The 20272-nt window shown below is 34.9% G+C and overlaps 1 protein-coding gene across 2 annotated transcripts in view; it reads right to left on the bottom strand.

Annotated features, from left to right (window-relative positions):
* Positions 1-20272, bottom strand: part of ACER3 (alkaline ceramidase 3) — a 183527-nt gene that overhangs the window by 102265 nt on the left and 60990 nt on the right. Inside the window, exon 2 of one of the 2 annotated variants that reach the window (XM_024131609.3) lies at positions 10789-10899. In XM_024131609.3, the coding sequence (XP_023987377.1) occupies positions 10789-10899 (111 nt within the window). Of the gene's footprint in view, positions 1-4695; positions 4755-10788; positions 10900-20272 lie in introns of those variants that run through there. The other variant, XM_024131613.3, reaches the window with a different exon arrangement.

Raw genomic sequence — 20272 nt, forward strand, 5'->3', positions numbered from 1 at the left:
TCATACACAATAGTTTCATGATCCTAAAAATCTTCTGTCCTCTGCCTATCATCTCTCTCCCCACAACACCTAGCAAACACTTATCTTTTAACTGTCTCCACAGTTCTGTCTTTTCCAGAATGTCATATAGTTGGGATCATACAGTATGTAGCCTTTTCAGACTGGTTTCTCTCACTTAGTAATACGCATTTAAGGTTCCTCCCTGTCTTTACAGTTTGATAACATACTTCTTTTTGGCACTGAATAATATTCCACTGTCTAGAGGTACCACAGTTTCCTAATCCATCCACCTACTGAAGGACATCTTGGTTGCTTCCAAGTTTGGGCTTTACGAATAAAGCTGCTTTTGTGTAGACATAAGTTTTCAACTCCTTCAGGTGAATACCAAGGAGAGTGATTGCTGGATAGTATGGTGAGGACACATTTACTTTTGTAAGAAACTGCCAAACTGTCTTCCAAAGTGGCTGTACCATTTTACATTCCCACCAGCAATGAGTAAGAGTTCCTGTTGCTCCACATCCTGGCCAGCATTTGGTGTCGTCAGTGTTCTGGATTTTGGCCATTCTAATAGATGTACAGTAGGATCTTATTGTGGTATTAATTTGCATCTCCCTGATGACATACGATGTGGAACAACTTTTCATATTATTTGCCATCTGTGTATCTTCTTTGATGAGGTGTCTGTTAAGGTCTTTGGTCCATTTTTTCCATCATGTTGTTTGTTTCCTTATTATTGAGTTTTACATTTATATTTTATGTACAAAAAAGTTCTGTGTGTATTTTGGATTAACAGTCCTTTATCTGATGTGTCTTTTGCAATTTGATTTTCTTTGTATTCAATTTTAGGGTCTCTCTTCCTCATTTCCCCAACTCTTGTTCTGGTTGATCTAATTATATTCTTTGAATATGTGAAATCATAACAAGGTTGCAAAAATAAAAATACAAAAGGGTTTACTCAGAGAAGTGTCACTCCCTCCTCTAGCCTTTCCACCCACCCCCTGTAGAAACTAATTCCATTATTTTTCTGGTTCATGCTTTCTATGTCTCTTTTTGAAAAACTAAGCAGATGTATGTATATTTTATTTCCCCTCTTTCTCCAAGAAAGTGTGTGTGTGTGTGTGTGTGTGTGTGTGTGTGTGTGCACGCGCACGCGTACTTTTACATGCTGCGTCTTTTACTTAACAATAAATCCTGGGGGCTTCCCTGGTGGCACAGTGGTTGAGAATCCGCCTGCTGATGCAAGGGACACGAGTTCATGCCCCGGTCCGGGAAGATCCCACATGCCGCGGAGCCGCTGGGCCCATGAGCCATGGTTACTGAGCCTGTGCATCTGGAGCCTGTGCTCCGCAACGGGAGAGGCCACAACAGTGAGAGGCCTGCATACCACAAAAAAACCCAAAACAAAACAAAAAAAAACAATAAATCCTGGAAATCACTCCATATCAGTTCAGAGACATTCCTCACCCTTTCTGTATCTTCATAATACTCACTGTGTAGATTCACCAGTTTATTCAACCAATTTCCAACATATGGGCTTTTAGGTTGTTTACATTATTTTGTAATTAAAAATAATTCTGTGATAAATAATCTTGTGCACATTTAATTTTGAATTACAGGAGATATATCTTAACAGAAAATTTTTTTAAATGCAGTTTGTGAGTCAAAGGGTAAATGCATATACAGTTTTGTTAGATGTTGACAAATTCACCTGCAAAAATTTTGCATTCTCACTAGCAATGTGTGAAGAGTACCTATTTCTCCCACAGCCTTGCCAAGAGTGTGTTGTCAAGTGTTTCACTTTTTGTCAATCTGATAAAAGAAAAATAATGTATCAGTGTAGCTGGATATCTTTTCTTATATATGCTGGCTATTCTGTAGTATCTTTTTTGGAGAATGTTCTGTCTGTCTTTATTTCTATTGGATGTTTGGTCCTTTTTATCTGCAATATTTAAAAGTCATTTTTGTATCAGGGATATTAAACCTCTATCCTTAGTGTATGTCACAAATATTTTCACAATTTGGTCTTCTGCTTTGGACTTGCATATGGTATTTTTTGCCATGCCAAAGGTTTTATTTAATTAGCCAACATTTTTTTACATCTGGATTTTGAATTATAGTGATAAATACTTTCCCACACACTGAATATAGAATAATTCACATTTTCTTCTAGTATTTGCAAGATTTTAAATCTATCTACTTTTGGCTGCGTTGGGTCTTCGTTGCTGCATGCTGTCTTTCTCTAGTTGCGGCAAGTGGGGGCTACTCTTCGTTGCAGTGAGTGGGCTTCTCATTGAGGTGGCTTCTTTTGTTGCAGAGCACAGGCTCTAGGTGCGTAGGCTTCAGTAGTTGTGGCATGCAGGCTCAGTAGTTGTGGCTCATGGGATTAGTTGCTCCGCAGCATGTGGGATCTTCCCGGACTAGTGCTCCAACCCGTGTCCCCTGCATTGGCAGGCGATTCTTAACCACTACGCCACTAGGGAAGTCCCACAAGATTTCAGTTTTTACATTTAGGTCTCTAATCAATTTAGAACATATTCACATGTATAATGTAAGGTATACATCTATTTTATCTTTTTCCAAGTATCATTTATTAAAATATTCATCTTTGCCCCAATGCTCAGAGATGCCATCTTTACCATACACTAAACTCTAATATGGATTTGGGTCTATTTATGCTTTCTTTTAAATTCCACTGTATTATCTATCAAAATATCTGTACTCTACTATTTTACTGAGGCAGGTTTTGCAGTATGTTTTAATATATAGGAGGATTAGTACATCCTTCTAGCTCTTCTTTTTTAAAGATTGCCTAGATATCTTTGCATGTTTATATTTTAATATGAACTTTAGTATCAACTTGTTTAATTAAAAAATACTTATTGGGTTTTTTAAATTATTTATTTTTTGGCTGTATTGGGTCTTCGTTGCAGTGTGCAGGCTTCTCATTGCAGTGGCTTCTCTTATTGCAGAGCGTGGTCTCTAGGCTCGCGGGCCTCAGTAGTTGTGGCTCGTGGGCTCTAGAGTGCAGGCTCAGTAGTCGTGGCACACAGGCTTAGTTGCTCCACAGCATGTGGGATCTTCCCGGACCAGGGCTCGAACCCATGTCCCCTGCATTGGCAGGCTGACTCATAACCACTGTACCACCAGGGAAGCCCCCTACTTATTGGTATTTTTATTAGTATAATTTATTAGATATAACTGACATCTTTCAGTTTTCTTAAGTTATTCAAGAACAACTTTTCATTTGTTCAGGTTTACTTTCATGTCTTTCAGAAGTGTTTTAAGTTTTCTTAATATAGGTTTTACACATATCTTGTTAAACTTATTTTCTGATATTTATCCTTTTGGATGTTATTTTAAAATGGGATTTTCTTCTCTATTATATATCTAATGGGATATTGTTTGTATATATGAAGGCTATTGCTTTTTGTGATCATTTTAAACCTAATACCGAACTGAATAGTTTTATTGTTTGAATAATAATTGTTTGCTTGATAACTGATTTTCTAGGCTAGAGTTTTCAGGAATACCATGACAGCTGTAAACAGAGATAGTTTTCCTTGTTTTCCAGTCCTTAATCATTTTCTGTGGTATAAATGCATTGATTAATACCTCCAGTACTTTGTTAAATAGCAGTGGAGACAGACACACTTGCCTTGTTTTTGACCTTCATAGGAATGCTTCTAGGGCTTCCACACTGAGTAAAATGCTAGCTTTAGGACTGATGTGTGTATTTATCACATTAAGACAGAATTTGTGAATTTCTGTTTTCTTGAGTTTTTCTTTTTCAATCAGAAACGGTTGCTGAATTTTGACAAAGGCTTTCACAGCATCTATGGAGATAATCATGTGGTTTTTCTTCTTAAACCAATTAATATAGTAAATTGCATGAATGGATCTCCTAAATTTTAATTGTCTTCCATTCTGGGCACAAACTCCATTTGTCTTGGTGTTTTATTTCCCTAATGTCGAACTAGATTCTGTTTACTGTTTACTACTTTTTAAAAGAAGAAAACAGAGAGTTAGATAAATGTACATATCTTGTTTAATAATACAATTCCCAAAAAATCTTTTAAAACCAAAAGATGTTTTGTCCTTTAAGTTTGGCACAAATTCATTTGATAGCAAAACCTGACCTAACTCGACATGAGGCTATTTATAGTGATTATTTAGCCTAGTTACTGTGAATATTCACACGTTAAGCAGCAATATGGATATGTTCACCTACAGGGTGCTGTCCCAGGTTTTGGTGGGCTTAGTATACTATAGCAAACACAGTCTTTTAACTTTCTAGAATTCAAAAACAATCTGAGTTCAGAAATACTTCTGGTCCCAAGGATTTGGATAAGGACTTGTTAATGTATATTAGTGATGTAATTGGAAAACATTAAAAGAAAGAAATTGAGCTCAAGGGCTTTCTCTGAACTTCAGATAATGAACTTTATAAGGATGACTTTCCATGAAGAGATACGGATATAAAGAGATCTGGCTAAAAATTATCTCCAAACTTTCTTCAGTTGGAAGAAGGTTACATGAAAAAATAATTTAGAAAATATGTTCCTCCATATATTCACAAGAATATTAGAACAGGGCAGATTACTGTATGTGGAATAGTTTCTCAAATCATCGTATCTGTATAAAGATCAAAAAATAACTTTAGGTCTTTAACATGCAAAGGAAATCTCTTAATAAGACCTGGATCCTTGTTAAGAGCGAACAGAAAATCCTCAGTGACAAATAGGATTCATCTATCTTGAACAATCAGGAGTGGCTGCCTGGATTCTACCTGTCAAGGACAACAGGAAAAGTAGTTGTATTCTACTAGAGAAGAGTTATAGCACTTATACATGCTAGCACTGACATATATATATATATATTTTTTTTTCCTGCTCTATTTTCTTTCTTCCTTCAACACCACCTCTGAGATGTAAGGACTAAATATCCCTCCTTCTTTCACACAGTGTGCACATTCCTCCATTTCCTGTGTCCACTGGTTTTTATTTTTTAAACAAGTACTGAGATATACCATTAAATTCACTCATTGTAAGTCTACAGTTTTAGGAGTTTTAGTAAATTTAAAGAGTTGTGCTACCATCATCACAATCCAGTTCTGTGATAATTCCATCACCCCCCAAGGTTCCCTTATGCCTATTAGCAGTCAACATCCACTCTAAACCCCAAGTAACTAATTTTTTGTTTTTATCTCTATAATTTTGCCTTTTCTAGAAATTTCATATGAATAGGATCATATAATCTGTGGTCCTTTGCGTCTTTTGGTTCCTTTCACTTGGCATAATGTTTTTTTTTTGTTTGTTTGTTTGTTTTTTTGTGGTATGCGGGCCTCCCTCTGTTGTGGCCTCTCCCGCTGCGGAGCACAGGCTCCGGACGCGCAGGCTCAGCGGCCATGGCTCACGGGCCCAGCCGCTCCGCGGCATGTGGGATCCTCCCAGACCGGGGCGCGAACCCGGTTCCCCTGCATCGGCAGGCGGACGCGCAACCACTGCACCACCAGGGAAGCCCCTGGCATAATGTTTTTAGGGTTCATCCGTGTTGTTACATGTATCAGTAGTACTTACAAAAAGTATCATTCCTTTTTGTTTGCTAATAATTTACTTAGTATATCTGCACTGATATTAATTCACGATATTAGTCCTTAATTTTCTTCTTTATGGCATTTTTATTAGGTTTACATAACAATGTTGTTTGCCTCATGAAAAGAATTTGGAAGTTTTCTTTCATTATCTATGCTTGAAAAAATTTACGTAGCATTGGGGCTGGCTATCTGGTCTTTGAAGGTTTATTGGAACTCTCTGTGAAACTATCTGGACCCAGTACTTTTGTGGAGGAATTCCTTCATAAGTTACTCTATTTCCTATACAGAAATTGGTCTGTTCAAAGCTTTCTATATTTGTGGTCAATTTTGACAAATTGTATTTTCCTAGGAAATTATCCAATTTATTTATTTACATAGAGGTTTAAAATTTTTTTTCCTTTGTTTCAGTGGGTATTTCCTCTTTGTCATTTCTTATTTTAATGTTTATGTTTGCTTCCTTTGTTCCAAAGTTAGCTAGTTGTCTACTTTTTCTTAAAAAAAATAGATTTTGATTCATTAATTAGAACGTTTTTCTGTTCTCTATCTTGTTACTTTCTGCTTTTATCTTTATAATTTCCTCCCTTAAACTTTCATTTGGTTTATTTTGCAGTCTTTTTCTTGCCTTTTGAGTTGGGATTTTAATTAATTTTTACCTTTAGTTTTTATCTTTTATTATTTGTTTAAGCCTATGTATTATGCTCTGATGGCTGCTTTATATAAATCCCCATAGATTTTGATATGCAGACTTTTTACTACAACTGTATTTTAGGACTCCTATAATTTCCATTTCTATTTTCCCTTTCAACCAAGAGTTAACAGAAGATTTAAAATTTCAAAGAGGAAGAGCTTTTTTATGGTTTGAATTTGTTGTTAACTTCTAGCATGGATGCACTGTGACCAGAGGATGTTGTTTTAATATTTCTACTTAATAGAACTTACTGTTTTGTTTTTATGAATGTTCTTAATAGAACTTAACTGTTTTGTTTTTATCAATGTTCTATGTGTACTTCAAAAGAGGGTATATTCTCTATTATAAGGGTGTGAAGTTCAGCATAAAGCCATAAGATCTATTTTATTGTTTATGCTCTTTAGGTCTTCCAGATATTACTGATATATTTTGTTCACTTCATCTGTCTTGTACTGAGTGTGGCATATTAAAATCTTCTATTATTCTTATGTTTCTATTTCTCTTTGTATCTCTTGTAGTTTCTGCCATATAATAGTGGCGGTTGTATTATTTGGTACAGAGTTATTAAAAACTTGTATTTTCACTTTGAATCATGGCTTCAACATTAAAAACATCCTTTTGTCACACAATGCTTTTTGAAGGGAATTCTATTTTATATGATATCAGGATCACTACCCCTGCTTTCTTATTATTTGTTTCTAACTTTTCTGAATCACTTTGTTTTAGTTTTAGATGTCTTTTGTATATAGCATAAAGTTCAATCCTAATTGCTGATCAAATTCAAAAATCTTTTGATATTAAGCTGATTCATTTTGATTCATATGACTGATGTTTAATCTCAACTCTGTCATATTGTTTTATTATAATAGTTACATATATTACTTTATATTTAATATATTTCTCTAAGTGAAATGTCTTTTTTGTACTTAATTCTTTAGGTATTTAGAAAAGAGGCTTTTTTGGCCTAGGGGTTAGTTTTGTACTTATGTCTTTTATAGAACCCTGAGTTCTCCCCTTTTTTTTTCTTAACCTTTTACTATCTAGTTTGTTACTTTTAGATCATATTCTTCAATACTCAACTTACTACATAGGCAATAGTCAATGAACTTATTCTACTTTGCCCTTTCCTTCTCCCATTTAAAAAACTGCATTCTCTCTACTTTATCAGACCATATAATGTCCATATACTATTCTTCAGTCCTTATCATATGTTTTAGTCTTAGATCTATAGTTAAATGTGTTAAATGCTCATCATCAGACATTTTGCCCAAGTTTGCCCAGTCTTCTCTTAGTGGGATGAACATCATTCTCTAGTAAATTGCAGTCAGTAGAACTTTGTGATGAAGGCAATGTTCTATATCTGCACTGCCCAATACAGTAGCCATAAGCCACATATGGGTACTGAGCACTTGAAATGTGGCTAGTGTGACAGAGGAACTGAAATTTGCATTTTATTTAATTTTCATTTATTTAAATTTAAATTTAAATTACCACATTTGGCTAGTAGGTACTAAATCAGAGAGAGCAGTACTCATGGATTCATCAGGAGGGAGTCATGTGTACAGTTTTCAATGAGTACTTGTATGTTTAAACCTGTCTTTCTATAACCTGGATAACTGAAAAACAATTTGGTTGGAATATAAAATCTTTGGTTTGCACTAAAAATGAAGTTCCACTGATGCCTTTCTTTTTATGTTGCTGATGAGGTCTAGTGCCAGCCTAATTTTCTTGCCCTTATAAGTAGTCTGGTCTTTTTCCCTGGGGCTGTGAGGATTTTTTCATTTTTAAAATCCAGTAATTTTACTAGTCTCTTTCAGAGTTGACCATTCCAAGTCAGTTTTATGAGACAAACATGGACTTTTCAATATCTAGATTTGGGTCTTCTTCCATTTCCAAAAAGTCTTCTTTCAAATTAATTTGAAAATTACAGTTTTTAATATAAGATTTGTTTCATTGTTTTATTTTTCTTCTTCAGGGAATCCAATTACAGTTGTATTGACTCTTCTTTGTCTGTCTTCCATTTCAATCACTTTCTCTCTGACTCTTTTTATTTCTTTATCTCATTTTCATTCGCTTGCTTGTTTCTCTTTCTTAAATAGACCTTATTAAATACTCAACACATTGTAATTCAGGCTTAATTTCTTTCCTAAGTTTAATCAATTCTAATTTTATTTCTTTTGGGGGGTGAGGAAGCTATTTCTGTTATTACTTTTTATTTTTTTAATTAATTTTTATAGGTGTTATTAGTTTTTAAATTTTTATTCATTTATTGGTTTGAGGCTAATTCAGTTAGGAGTACTGTGCTGCAGTTTCTTTCTGCTTTATAATTAGTTGTGGGGAAAGAACATCCATGAGCCAAAAGGTATTGATTCTCATTTTCTGTTTTTTTATTACAGTAGCTTTGCATGGATGTAGACTGATATTGCGGGGGTTCCGCTTTGTGGAAAGAGTAAAGGTTTGGGATGGCTTAAAAGATTTCAAGTTCAAGCCTGCCCCCTTCTGAATAATAAAGGTTAGTGTCCTTTTTCATATACATTTATTTGTTTTGGTGGCAGGGTGGGGTGCAGGGAGAAGGGTCTAATGTATTTTTTAGTTGTTTTGTTTCAGTAGGATCTTAATTCCTCACTCTAACTTCCTTCTTTCCCTACACTTACACATTTCCAATGGTTATCTTCCTCTTTCTAGTTATTTCTTTCTCAGAAGTAATACCTTTCCCAAACTGCCACTTTAGGTCTTGTACACTTTCAAGCCCTTTACTATGTACTTTAAAGTACTGTGTACTTTATCAAGTACTATGATTTACCAGGTCTCATAACGTTTTCAGAAATTCTGCACTTATCATGAAGCTTTCTCTTTCTATTGGTGTTCTGTCAGATTAAGCCCTCAACTCTCTCTCCTCTTTTCCATACAGTTTTTCAAACCTCCCCAAGTCTAAAACATTAAAGACAGTTCTGCTAGAATGTAGTGTTTATTTGTTTAAAAATGATTTGACGTTCATGGTATTCTTTTTCTCTTAGTAAGGCTGAAAGTGTGGGCTAAGTGTGGGTTTTGTTTTTTGTTTTTTTTGCGGTACGCGGGCCTCTCACTGTTGTGGCCTCTCCCATTGCGGAGCACAGGCTCCAGACGCACAGACTCAACGGCCATGGCTCACGGGCCTAGCCGCTCTGCAGCGTGTGGGATCTTCCCGGACCGGGGCACGAACCCGTGTCCCCTGCATCAGCAGGCAGTCTCTCAACCACTGCACCACCAGGGAAGCCCCTAAGTGTGGTTTTATTTACTTTCCTTCTTAATCTGTATGGTTTTCTAGAAGGATGAATGGACAAATTCTAACTCAGGAGGTCAATATTATCCTAGGGCAACTTGGAAGTCCCTCAAATCTTTTTATTCTTATTGTTATTACTGATTGTGATTTGTTGGTATTTTATAAACATTCTTAAAACATCCCAGGAATTAAAGCAAAGGGCTAAGTTTGTGGACAAGTCTTCCTTTTGAAGATGAATGAAGTAACTTTCTCAAAACACCACACATATGAGAAACAGATTCAGAAATTAAACTCTCTCATATGCAATGACTAATATAATTATGTAAAATCTGATATGATATACTATAGCTTACAGTTTTGTGGTAATTAGAGGTCCTTTCTGCCCATGTGTAAATAATATCTACCTTGAACTCAAACAAAAGAAATTGTGTTTAATTTAGAAAGTTACATAAAAGAAGCAAATTAGAATCTACTTTCTTTGCTATTTTTGTCTTTATGATGATAATGTAAGGACATGAAAGAGTGATTTTCCCATCTTAGGCTCTGGTAAAGTTCACTCATCCCTCCATGTAACATTTACTGAGGACCACTAACTTGCCAGGCAATAGGGATACAAAGATAACTAAGACACGGTCCCTGTCTCACAGACAAGTAGAGGAACAGGAGTAAGTTGCAGAAGATCAGATATAGTAGAATATCCCTTACAAAAAGTTTTAAAATATGTGAATGATATTTTTCATATTTTTAAGGATACATACATATATAGTATAAATACCAAAATGTGAGAAAATGATAATCAAATTCAGTATAGAGGTTAACTCTAGCAGGGTGAGCTGGGAGGAAGATGGGAATAAAATCAAGCAGGAGTAGAAAGGGAGCTTCAACTTTATCTATAGTAGTTTATTTCTTTAAAAAAGAAAAAGTAAGAACTGAGACAAATATTGCAAAGTGTTAAGATCTGACAAAGAAAGATGGTGAGATACATGGATATATTTGTTATATTATCCCTGTTCTTTTCTGGATGCTTGAAATATCTTGTTTTTTTTTTTAATTTATTCAAAATACAGTTCAAATATTGGCAAGATTTGTGGAGTTTTAATTCAGAAGTTTCAGAATGTGCTCAAGTTGTATAATAAACAACACAAAATTGAGAAACAATTTTAGAAAAGAAGGAGAAAAACAGTCTGTCTGAATATGGTACATCATTTTTTTCACATCATTTTTTAGATGAAGTGTTATACATACCTGTGAGTGCTAAATAGGAAGCAATGTACCGCTTTTCCAGTCCACCTCTAACACTCTGAATTGCACCAAAAATTGGAGGTATAATCATAATCAGGTTACTCACTGTATTCCCTATAGTAAAAAAGAAAAACACACAAGAAGATAATGAGATTAATCAATACTACTTTAAATAAAGATATACACAGTTAGCCCTCAACAAAAGTTAAGTAGGTGACTTCTTAGAAAGATGATGGAAAGATATTTACAAGGTGCTAAAGGAAAACAGTTCTCTACTCAACAAAAATTTCTTACAAATATCAAAGTAAAATACAGACACCTTCAGACAAATGAAACTAAGAATTTTCAACCAGCACATCCACTAAAGGAACTTCTAAATTCTCAAGGTAAAAAGCAAAAGTATCTCAGAAAGAACCTCAAAGATAAGCAAAAAGTGAGTTGGAAAAAGCAGCTTACACCAATGCTACTGAAAGGGTGGTCCATGGATAACAGTATGACAAGATAAAACACAAAACTGAGTTAATTTGTCTCTTGAAATGAATGACAACAATCAGAGCTTGCATTTTGCATCTCTTCTTAAACTTTAAGTTTTGTGCCAGTGTTTTTAGTTCCTAGTTTCTGTTTCTAGTAAACACAAAAGGCAACGGATCTTGATCTGATTTTTGATCCTCTCTTTACAAAAACAAAGCTGAAACATGAATAGCAAAGAAACAATAGAAACCATAATAGCAAAAATAAATAGTAAAATGGGGAAAAAGTTGGCTAAACTATTTTGTATATTGATTCTGGGTAGTATTTTATACATTTATTCTGGGAATATAGTGGCACAAAACATTCAAAATTCCAAATTTGTGATTTTCAACGTAGGAGCATATCAATTAATGGACATATACAAAACACTCTACCCTACAACAACAGTACATACATTCTTCTGAAATGCACATGAACATTTTCCAGGATAGAGCATATGTTAGGCTATAAATTAAGTCTCAATAGAATTAAAAAGGCAGATATAAAGTATCATACAAAATATCTCCTCCAACCACAAAAGAATGACATTAGAAATAAATAACAGAAGGAAAACTGGAAAATTCACAAACCTGTGGAAATTACACAAAATATTATTAAACAATCAATGTATCAAAGAATAAATCACCAACCAAATTAGAAAATACTTAAGAGATGAATTAAAATTAATACACAACATACCAAAATTAATGGGATGTAGTAAAAGCAGTGCTGAGTGGGAAATTTACAGCTATAAGTGCTTACATTTAAAATCTTCCAGCTGAAATGAAAGAATGTTACTTAGTAACATGAAAATATATGAAAATGTATAACACGCTGGTAAAGCTAAGCATAATCAAATTCAGAATACTGTAATACTGTAATATGATGGTGTATTAACCACTTAAGTCTCGTACAATGATGAAAGAACAAAAGTATTAAAAATAACTACAGCTACAATAATTTGTTAATAAATACAAAATAAAAAGCAGGTAAATTGTGATATCAAAATCCTAAAAGGGTGTAGTAAAAGGGTAGAGTTTTAATATGCAAGGTTGCTATCAGTGTGAAAAAGACAGTTATATCTATAACTTGTTTTATGTAAGCCTCATGGTAAGCACAAAGAAAAAAACCTACATTAGACACAACAAAAGATTGTTGTTGGAGGGAATCAAAAAGGAGGGAATTGAAGTATACCACTACAGAAAATCATCAATTCACAAAGGAAAGCAGCAAGAAAGGAATACAGGAACTACAAAACAGACAGAAAAAAATTAATAAAATGAAACTAGTAAGTCCTTATCTATCAGTAATTGCTCTAAATGTAAATGGGTTAAATTCTCCAATTAAAAGGCATACAGTGACTGGAAGGATAAAAAAACAAGACCCAACTACATGCTGGCTACAAGAGATTTACTTCAGCTTTAAAGACATACATGGGCTCAAAGTGAATGAATTTAAAAAGATATTCTATGGAAGTAAAAACCAAAAGAGAACAAAGGTAGCTACAGTTATATGAGACAAAATAGACTTTAAGCCAAAAACTGTCACAAGACAAAGAAGATCATTATGCAATAATAAAGGGTTAATTCATCAAAAGGATATATCAGTTGTAAATATATATGCACCCAAATCAGAGCACCTAAATATATTAAGCAAATATCAACAGATCTGAAGGAAGAAATAGACCACAATACAACAATAGTAGGGGAATTGAATACCCCACTTTCAACAATGGATAGATCATCCAGACAGAAAATCAACACAGAAAAGTTGGATTTCAACTACACTTGAAACCAAATGGATCTAACAGACATATACAAAACATTCCATCCAAGAAGCAGAAGAGTACACGTTTTCCTCAAGCACACACAGAACATTCTCCAGGACAGATGATATAATAGGTCACAAAACAAGTGTTAGAAAATTTAAGAAAACTGAAATCATATTAAGTATCTTTTCTAAGTACAATGGCATAAAACTAAAAATCAACAATAGGAGGAAAACTAGAAATTCAAAAATATGTCAAAGTTAAACAACACACTCCTGAACAACAAATGGGGCAAAGAAGAAGTCAAAAGGTAAATAGAAAATATCTTGGGGCTTCCCTGGTGGCGCAGTGGTTGAGAATCCGCCTGCCGATGCAGGAGACACGGGTTCGTGCCCCGGTCCGGGAGGATCCCACATGCCGCGGAGCGGCGGGGCCCGTGAGCCAGGGCCGCTGAGCCCGCGCGTCCGGAGCCTGTGCTCTGCAACGGGAGAGGCCACAGCAGTGAGAGGTCCGCGTACCGCAAAAAAAAAAAAAAAAAAAAAAATATCTTGAAACAAATGAAAATGGAAACACAACATACCAAAACGTGGGATGCAGCTAAAGTAGTTCTAAGAGGAAAGTTTATAGTAATAAATGCCTATATTAAGAAAAAAGATCGCAAATAAACAACCTGATATAATACCTCAAAGAGCCAGAAAAAGAACAAACTAAGCCCAAATTCAGGAGAAGGAAAGAAATAAAGATCAGAGTGGAAATAACGAAACTAAGAGCTGGTTTTTTGAAAAAATAAAATTGACAAACTTTTAACTAGACTAACTCAAAAAACGGGGACTCAAATAAATAAAATGAGAAGAGAAAGAGGATATTAAAACTAATACCACAGAAACACTCACTGGGGAAAGGTTAGTCTTCAATAAATAGTGTTGGGAAAACTAGATAACCACACACAGAAGAATGAAACTGAACCTCTATCTTATAAAATGAACTCAAGCTGGATTAAAGATTGAAGCACACATGAAAAACATGCTCAACAACACTAATCACCAGGGAAATGCAAATCAAAACCACAGTGAGATATCATCTCACACCTTATCACTAATTATTAGAGAAATGCAAATCAAAACTACAGTGAGGTACCATCTCACACTGGTCAGAATGGCCATCATTGAAAAGTCTACAAATAACAAATGCTGGAGAGGGTGTGGAGAAAAGGGAACCCTCCTACACTGTTGGTGGGAATGTAAACTGGGGCAGCCACTATGGAAAACAGTATGGAGGTGCCTCAAAAAACTAAAAATAGAGTGGCCATATGATCCAGCAATCCTACTGCTGGGCATATATCTGGACAAAACTATAATTCAAAAAGATACATGCACCCTTATATTCATAGCAGCACTATTCACAATAGCCAAGACATGGAAACAGCCTAAATGTCCACTGACAGATGAATGGATAAAGAAGACATGGTACACATACACAATGGAATACTACTCAGCCAGAGAAAAGAATGAAATAATGCCATTTGCAGGAAAATGAATGGACCTAGAGATTACCATACTAAGAGAAGTCAGAAAGAGAACGACAAATACCATACGATATCACTTATATGTGGAATCTAAAATGTGACAAAAATGAACTTATCTACCAAAACAGAAACAAATTCACAGACACAGAAAACAGACTTGTGGTTGCCAAGGGGTAGGTGTGGTGCGGGAGGGAGGGATTGGGAGTTTGGGATTAGCAGATGCAAATTATTATATAGAGAATGAATAAACAACAAGGTCCCCCTATATAGCACAGGGAATTATATTCAATATCCTGTGATAAACCATAATGGAAAAGAACAGGAAAAGGAATATATATAAATATGTATATATATATATATATATATATATACACATATATATGTATATATATATCCATATATATTTATATATATACATATATATGTATATATATATACATATATATGTATATATATACACATATATATGTATAACTGAGTCACTTTGCTGTAAGCAGAAATTAACATAATACTGTAAATAAACTATACTTCAATAAAATAAATTTTTTAAAAAAGATAAGTGTTGGCAAGAATGTGGAGAAAAGAGTTGTAAAACGTGTGTTGGTGGGATGTAAAACAGTATAGCCACTACATAAAACAGTATGGAGGTTTCTCAAAAAATTAAAAATAGAACTACCGTATGATTCAGCAATCCCACTTCTTGGTATATATCCAAAGTAAATGAAACGGGACCTCAAAGAGACACCTGCACTCCCATGTTCATTGCAGCATTATTCACAATGGCCAAGATATGGAAACAACCTAAGTGTCCATCAACAGATGAATGGATAAAGAAGGTGTGCTATATATATACAACAGAATATTATTTCAGTCGTGAGAAAGAAGGAAATCTTGCTGTTTGCAATGACTTGGATGAAACTTGAGGGAATTATGCTAAGTGAAATATGCCAGAGAAAGACAAATACTATATGATATCACATGTATGTGGAATCTAAAAAAGCCAAACCCAGAGAAACAGAGAATAGAGTGGCAGTTACCAGGGGCTGAGGGTGGGGGAAATGGGGGAGATGTTTTCAAAGGATACAAACTTCCAGTTACATGACTAACAAGTTTGGGGATCTAATGAATAGCATGGTGACTACAGCTAATAATACTGTATTATATACTTAAAAGTTGCTGAGAGAGAAGATCTTAAATGTTCTTAACACAAAAAAGAAATGGAAATTATGTGACGGGATGGAGGTGTTAGCTAATGCTATGGAAGTAATCATTTTAAGAATATGTGTATCAAATCAACAGCTTGTACATCTTAAATTTATATAATGTTATGTTTCAATTATACCTCAGTAAAGCTAGAACAAAATCCAAAAGGATCAAACTATTTCCAAGTAACTTAATTGAATCCTAGAACAAAATTCAAGCCTATTTATGGTAATACAAAAAATATCCAGGACCCAACAAGGTAAGAAGCACAATGTCTGACATCCAATTAAAGATTAGCAGGCAGGGAATTCCCTGGCGGTCCAGTGGTTAGGACTCTGTGCTTCCAGTGCAGGGGGCATGGGTTCCATCCCTGGTCAGGGAACTAAGATCCCACAAGCTGCATGGCACAGCCCCCCCCCCCGCAAAAAAAGATTACCAGGCATACAAAAAGGAAAACAACACCCCAAAATACTCAATTGAAACCAGCCCAGAACTGATACAGATGTTAGAATTGGCAGACAAGGATTAAAACACTTCATACAAGTCTAGAAAATACAAACTAACCTATACTATAGTGTCAGAAAGCAGATCAGTGGTTGTGGGTAGGGCTGGGGTAGAAGAGACAGCAGGATGGAGAAGGACTTATAAAGGGACATGAGAAAACTTGGAGGTGATGATCTGTTCACTGTCTTGATTGTGGTGATGGTTTCACATGTGTATACATATGACAAAACTTAATTTGTAGACTTTAAATAGGAACTTTCTATTGTATGTCAACTATACCTCAATAAAGCTGTTTAAAAAAAAAAGTTTTGCCTCTGGGGATTAGAATTGGAGGGTAGAGAGGAAAGAGTTAGGGAAGGACACTGCTTTCTGGTTTCGTTACAAGTCTTTTAGCACAGGCTGGATTTTTATTTATTTTTAATGCATTACTTTAATAAAATAAAAATTAAAGAAACTTTTAGAAAGGGAATAAAATAGTTGGGGATAATTTCACAGATGTGATAAGATTTGAGCTAGACCCTGAAAGGAGAGAAAGGAACAATAAAATCTACTGAGCCTATTATTAAGGACCAGGTACTGGAATTCACATTTTACACGTGCTAACATTTGTTTTTCATAACAATATGGTGAAATATTATCAGCCAATTAAACAAAAAAAGTCAGGCTACGGGATTATATAATTTACCCAAATTCTCACAATAAGCAAATGGTGGAGCCAAGATTTTATTCCAGGTCTATCTGTCCTTACAGCCAATGTTCCTCTTTATTCCAAGTCTATCTGTCCTTACAGCCAATGTTCCTCTCCCCAAATGCACTAGCACAGTGTTTGCACAAAGAAGATCCTTATTAACGTTTAAAAAATTATATCAAAGAGTATTCTATTAAAAATGTTTTAAGTAAATTCCAGATTATACAAATAACAAAGTAATTTGCCTAGGTGAAGTGTGAAAATATAAGGTAGGGAGCCAGGCAGATTGAAAGATATATATCCAAACAGCATTTATCAATAACTTTAAGTAAACCTGTGGAAGATGTTGAATATTATGCCATTTAGGAGAGCCCTAGGATTCAAACTAATGAAAATCTTTATTGATGACTGAGATAAAGGAAATGAAACATGCCCAAAGGTCCAGATAATATTAAATTTAGCTGAGATGTCAATACTCTGGAAGTCAGAAATACATTTCTAAAGGTAGAGGATATGGGACGGTCCCACAAACTACATTAAATTCAATTAAGGATAACATAAAGTTTTACAAATTAGAATGAGGAATTGCAGACCACAAATACAGGCTACTGTGACAGACAGAAAAAGGACAACTCTGAGAGAAAGATCCAAAGACAGAAAGATGACAGTAGACTATTCTTGGGAGGAAAAAATCTCAATATATTACCTCAAAGCAATACTTAGAGGTAAAAATGGAAAGAGCTGGATAGTGACCATCCTACTTCTCTTTGCTTTAATTCAGCTTCTTTTTGGAATGCTTACGTATTTGTGGAACCCTACTTTAAACAAAACAGAGATCCTAAGTACTGAGAGAGATACTAAAACAAAGAAATCATTTACTTAATAAATAAAACATGTCATATGAGGAATGGCATGACTGCTGTCTTCAAATATCAACTTCAAAGTTTAAAGGAATGTTAAACTAAAGGTGAATGAGGCTTGCTATGGCTATAAAACATCAAAATTAAATTCAATTAAGTTACAGAGAAGCATATTTCCGCTCAATACAAGGCAAAACATTCTAAAATTAGAGCTGTCCAAAAAAAAAAAAAAGTAACAAGACTATGAACTTTTGGGGCACGGACCAACCATGTCTTACTCATATCTGTATGCTTTTGACTGGCACAATACCAAGGACAGAGCAGGCACTCAGGAAAGTCTGGTAGAATGAATAAATTCATACATGCATGCTTACTGAAACCTGAGTATAGCAGTTTCTCCTTTTATCCCCTGGTATTATTCACAAAATTATGTGTTTCTTACTTTTTTGATTTAACAATGGTTATAGTAGATGGTAGCTTGTTTATTTTAGCATAACTTCACTCTTTTTTAAAAAGTGACAAACGTTTATTGTAAAAAATTTAAACAATTCAGAAAAGTGTAAAAAAAATTAAATCATCAAATATCCTAACACCCAGTAATTATCATCATTAATATTTGTTAAGGGACTTCCCTGGTGGCGCAGTGCTTAAGAATCCGCCTGCCAATGCAAGGGACATGGGTTCGATCCCTGGTCCGGGAAGAGCCCACATGCCGCGGAGCAACTAAGCCCATGTGCCACAACTACTGAGCCTGCACACCGCAACTACTGAAGCCCGTGTACCTAGAGCCCGTGCTCCGCAACAAGAGAAGCCACCGCAATAAGAAGCCCATGCATTGCAACAAAGTGTAGCCCCCGCTCGCCTCAACTAGAGAAAGACTGTGCACAGCAACAAAGACCCAACGCAGCCCCCCCCAAAAAAAAATTTTGCTAAGTTTTACATATACAGAGAGAGATGAATGGATGGGAATTAAAAAAGAAAAGACAAAGTTTTAAAGGCTATTAGACATGCTGTTCTTTTATAAAAATGTTTTAACAAAAGTAAAACTGAGTATGAAACGACTGAAAGATTAGAATGCTGATTTTTACATGGTTAATTTTTATAGCATATGCATCCTTGCCATGAAACAAAGAAATTCACACTCCTAAACTTCCTCCCGCCTCCCTTCCACTATGTACTGATTTTTATTAGTCATATCTACATTTTCAAGGACTATATATTTCACATTGTCAAGGATTTACATTTAGTTCTGCAAGCCACATTTTTCGTCCCTGTTTTTAAAAAATAACAGATTTATCAAGATATAATTCACATCGTAAAAATAACCCTTTTCATGTGTACAATTCAGTGGTTTAAAATGTACTCACAGATTTGTGCAACCAACATCACTATCTAATTTTCGAACATTTTCATCAGCCCAAAATGAAACCCCAGACTCATTAGCAGTCACTCCCCCATCTCTTCTCCCCGAAGTCCTTGGTGACCACTAATCTAATTTCTGTCTCTGGATTTGGCTATCCTGGACACTTCATATAAATGAAATCATACAATATGTAGGCTTCTGTGTTTGTTTTTTCTCACTTGGCATAACATCTTCAAGGTTCATCCATGTTGTAAGCACGGATGTGTCCAGAACTTCACTCTTTTTTATTGACAAAGAGTTCATTGTTATGGATATACCACATTTTGTTTATACATTCATCAGTTGGACATTTGGGTTGTTTCCAACTCTGTGGCTATTATAAATAATGCTGCTATGAACATTCATATACAAGTTCTTGTGTGGTCATGTTTTCAATTCTCTTTAGTATATACCTAGGAGTGGAATTCCTGGGTCATATCATGATTCTATCTTAGTCTTTGTTTTTAGTCTCAGGTATCTATTTAAATGGATATAGTGCCAAACTCCAGTCTTTTTCCCCATGGCTTTTCTTTCCATTTTGCCTTTTTTTTTTTAAACCAAGTTTTACTTGTTTAGATTTCATCATTCATCTTCATATAGTTTTTTCAAGGATTTATATGTGCTGTATTCCCTGACTTCTTGAGTGTGTGAGAATATTGTCTTTTACATTTATACTCAAAAGATAACTCAGCTATAAAATTTTGGGGTCTCTTTCTTTCAAAAGTTTGTAAGTACTGTGTTATTGTCTTACAGATTGAATATTACTATGAAGAAGTTAGAAGCTAGTCTGAACTTTTCCCTTGTAGATGACTTGCTTTTTTGCCTGCACTCCCAATGAATTCTTTCTTTATACTTGAATCTGTGTATTTGAGTAGCCACTGGGCATCCAGATAAGATAGAGATGCTATACCCACTCTATCTCTATATAAAGCTAAGTAAATATAGTATTAGATTAAAGACTTTTTTTTTTTTTTTTTGCGGGCCTCTCACTGTTGTGGCCTCTCCCGTTGCGGAGCACAGGCTCCAG

This window comes from Physeter macrocephalus, chromosome 16, assembly GCF_002837175.3.
Source record: "Physeter macrocephalus isolate SW-GA chromosome 16, ASM283717v5, whole genome shotgun sequence".
In the NCBI taxonomy this organism is placed as follows: Eukaryota; Metazoa; Chordata; class Mammalia; order Artiodactyla; family Physeteridae; genus Physeter; species Physeter macrocephalus.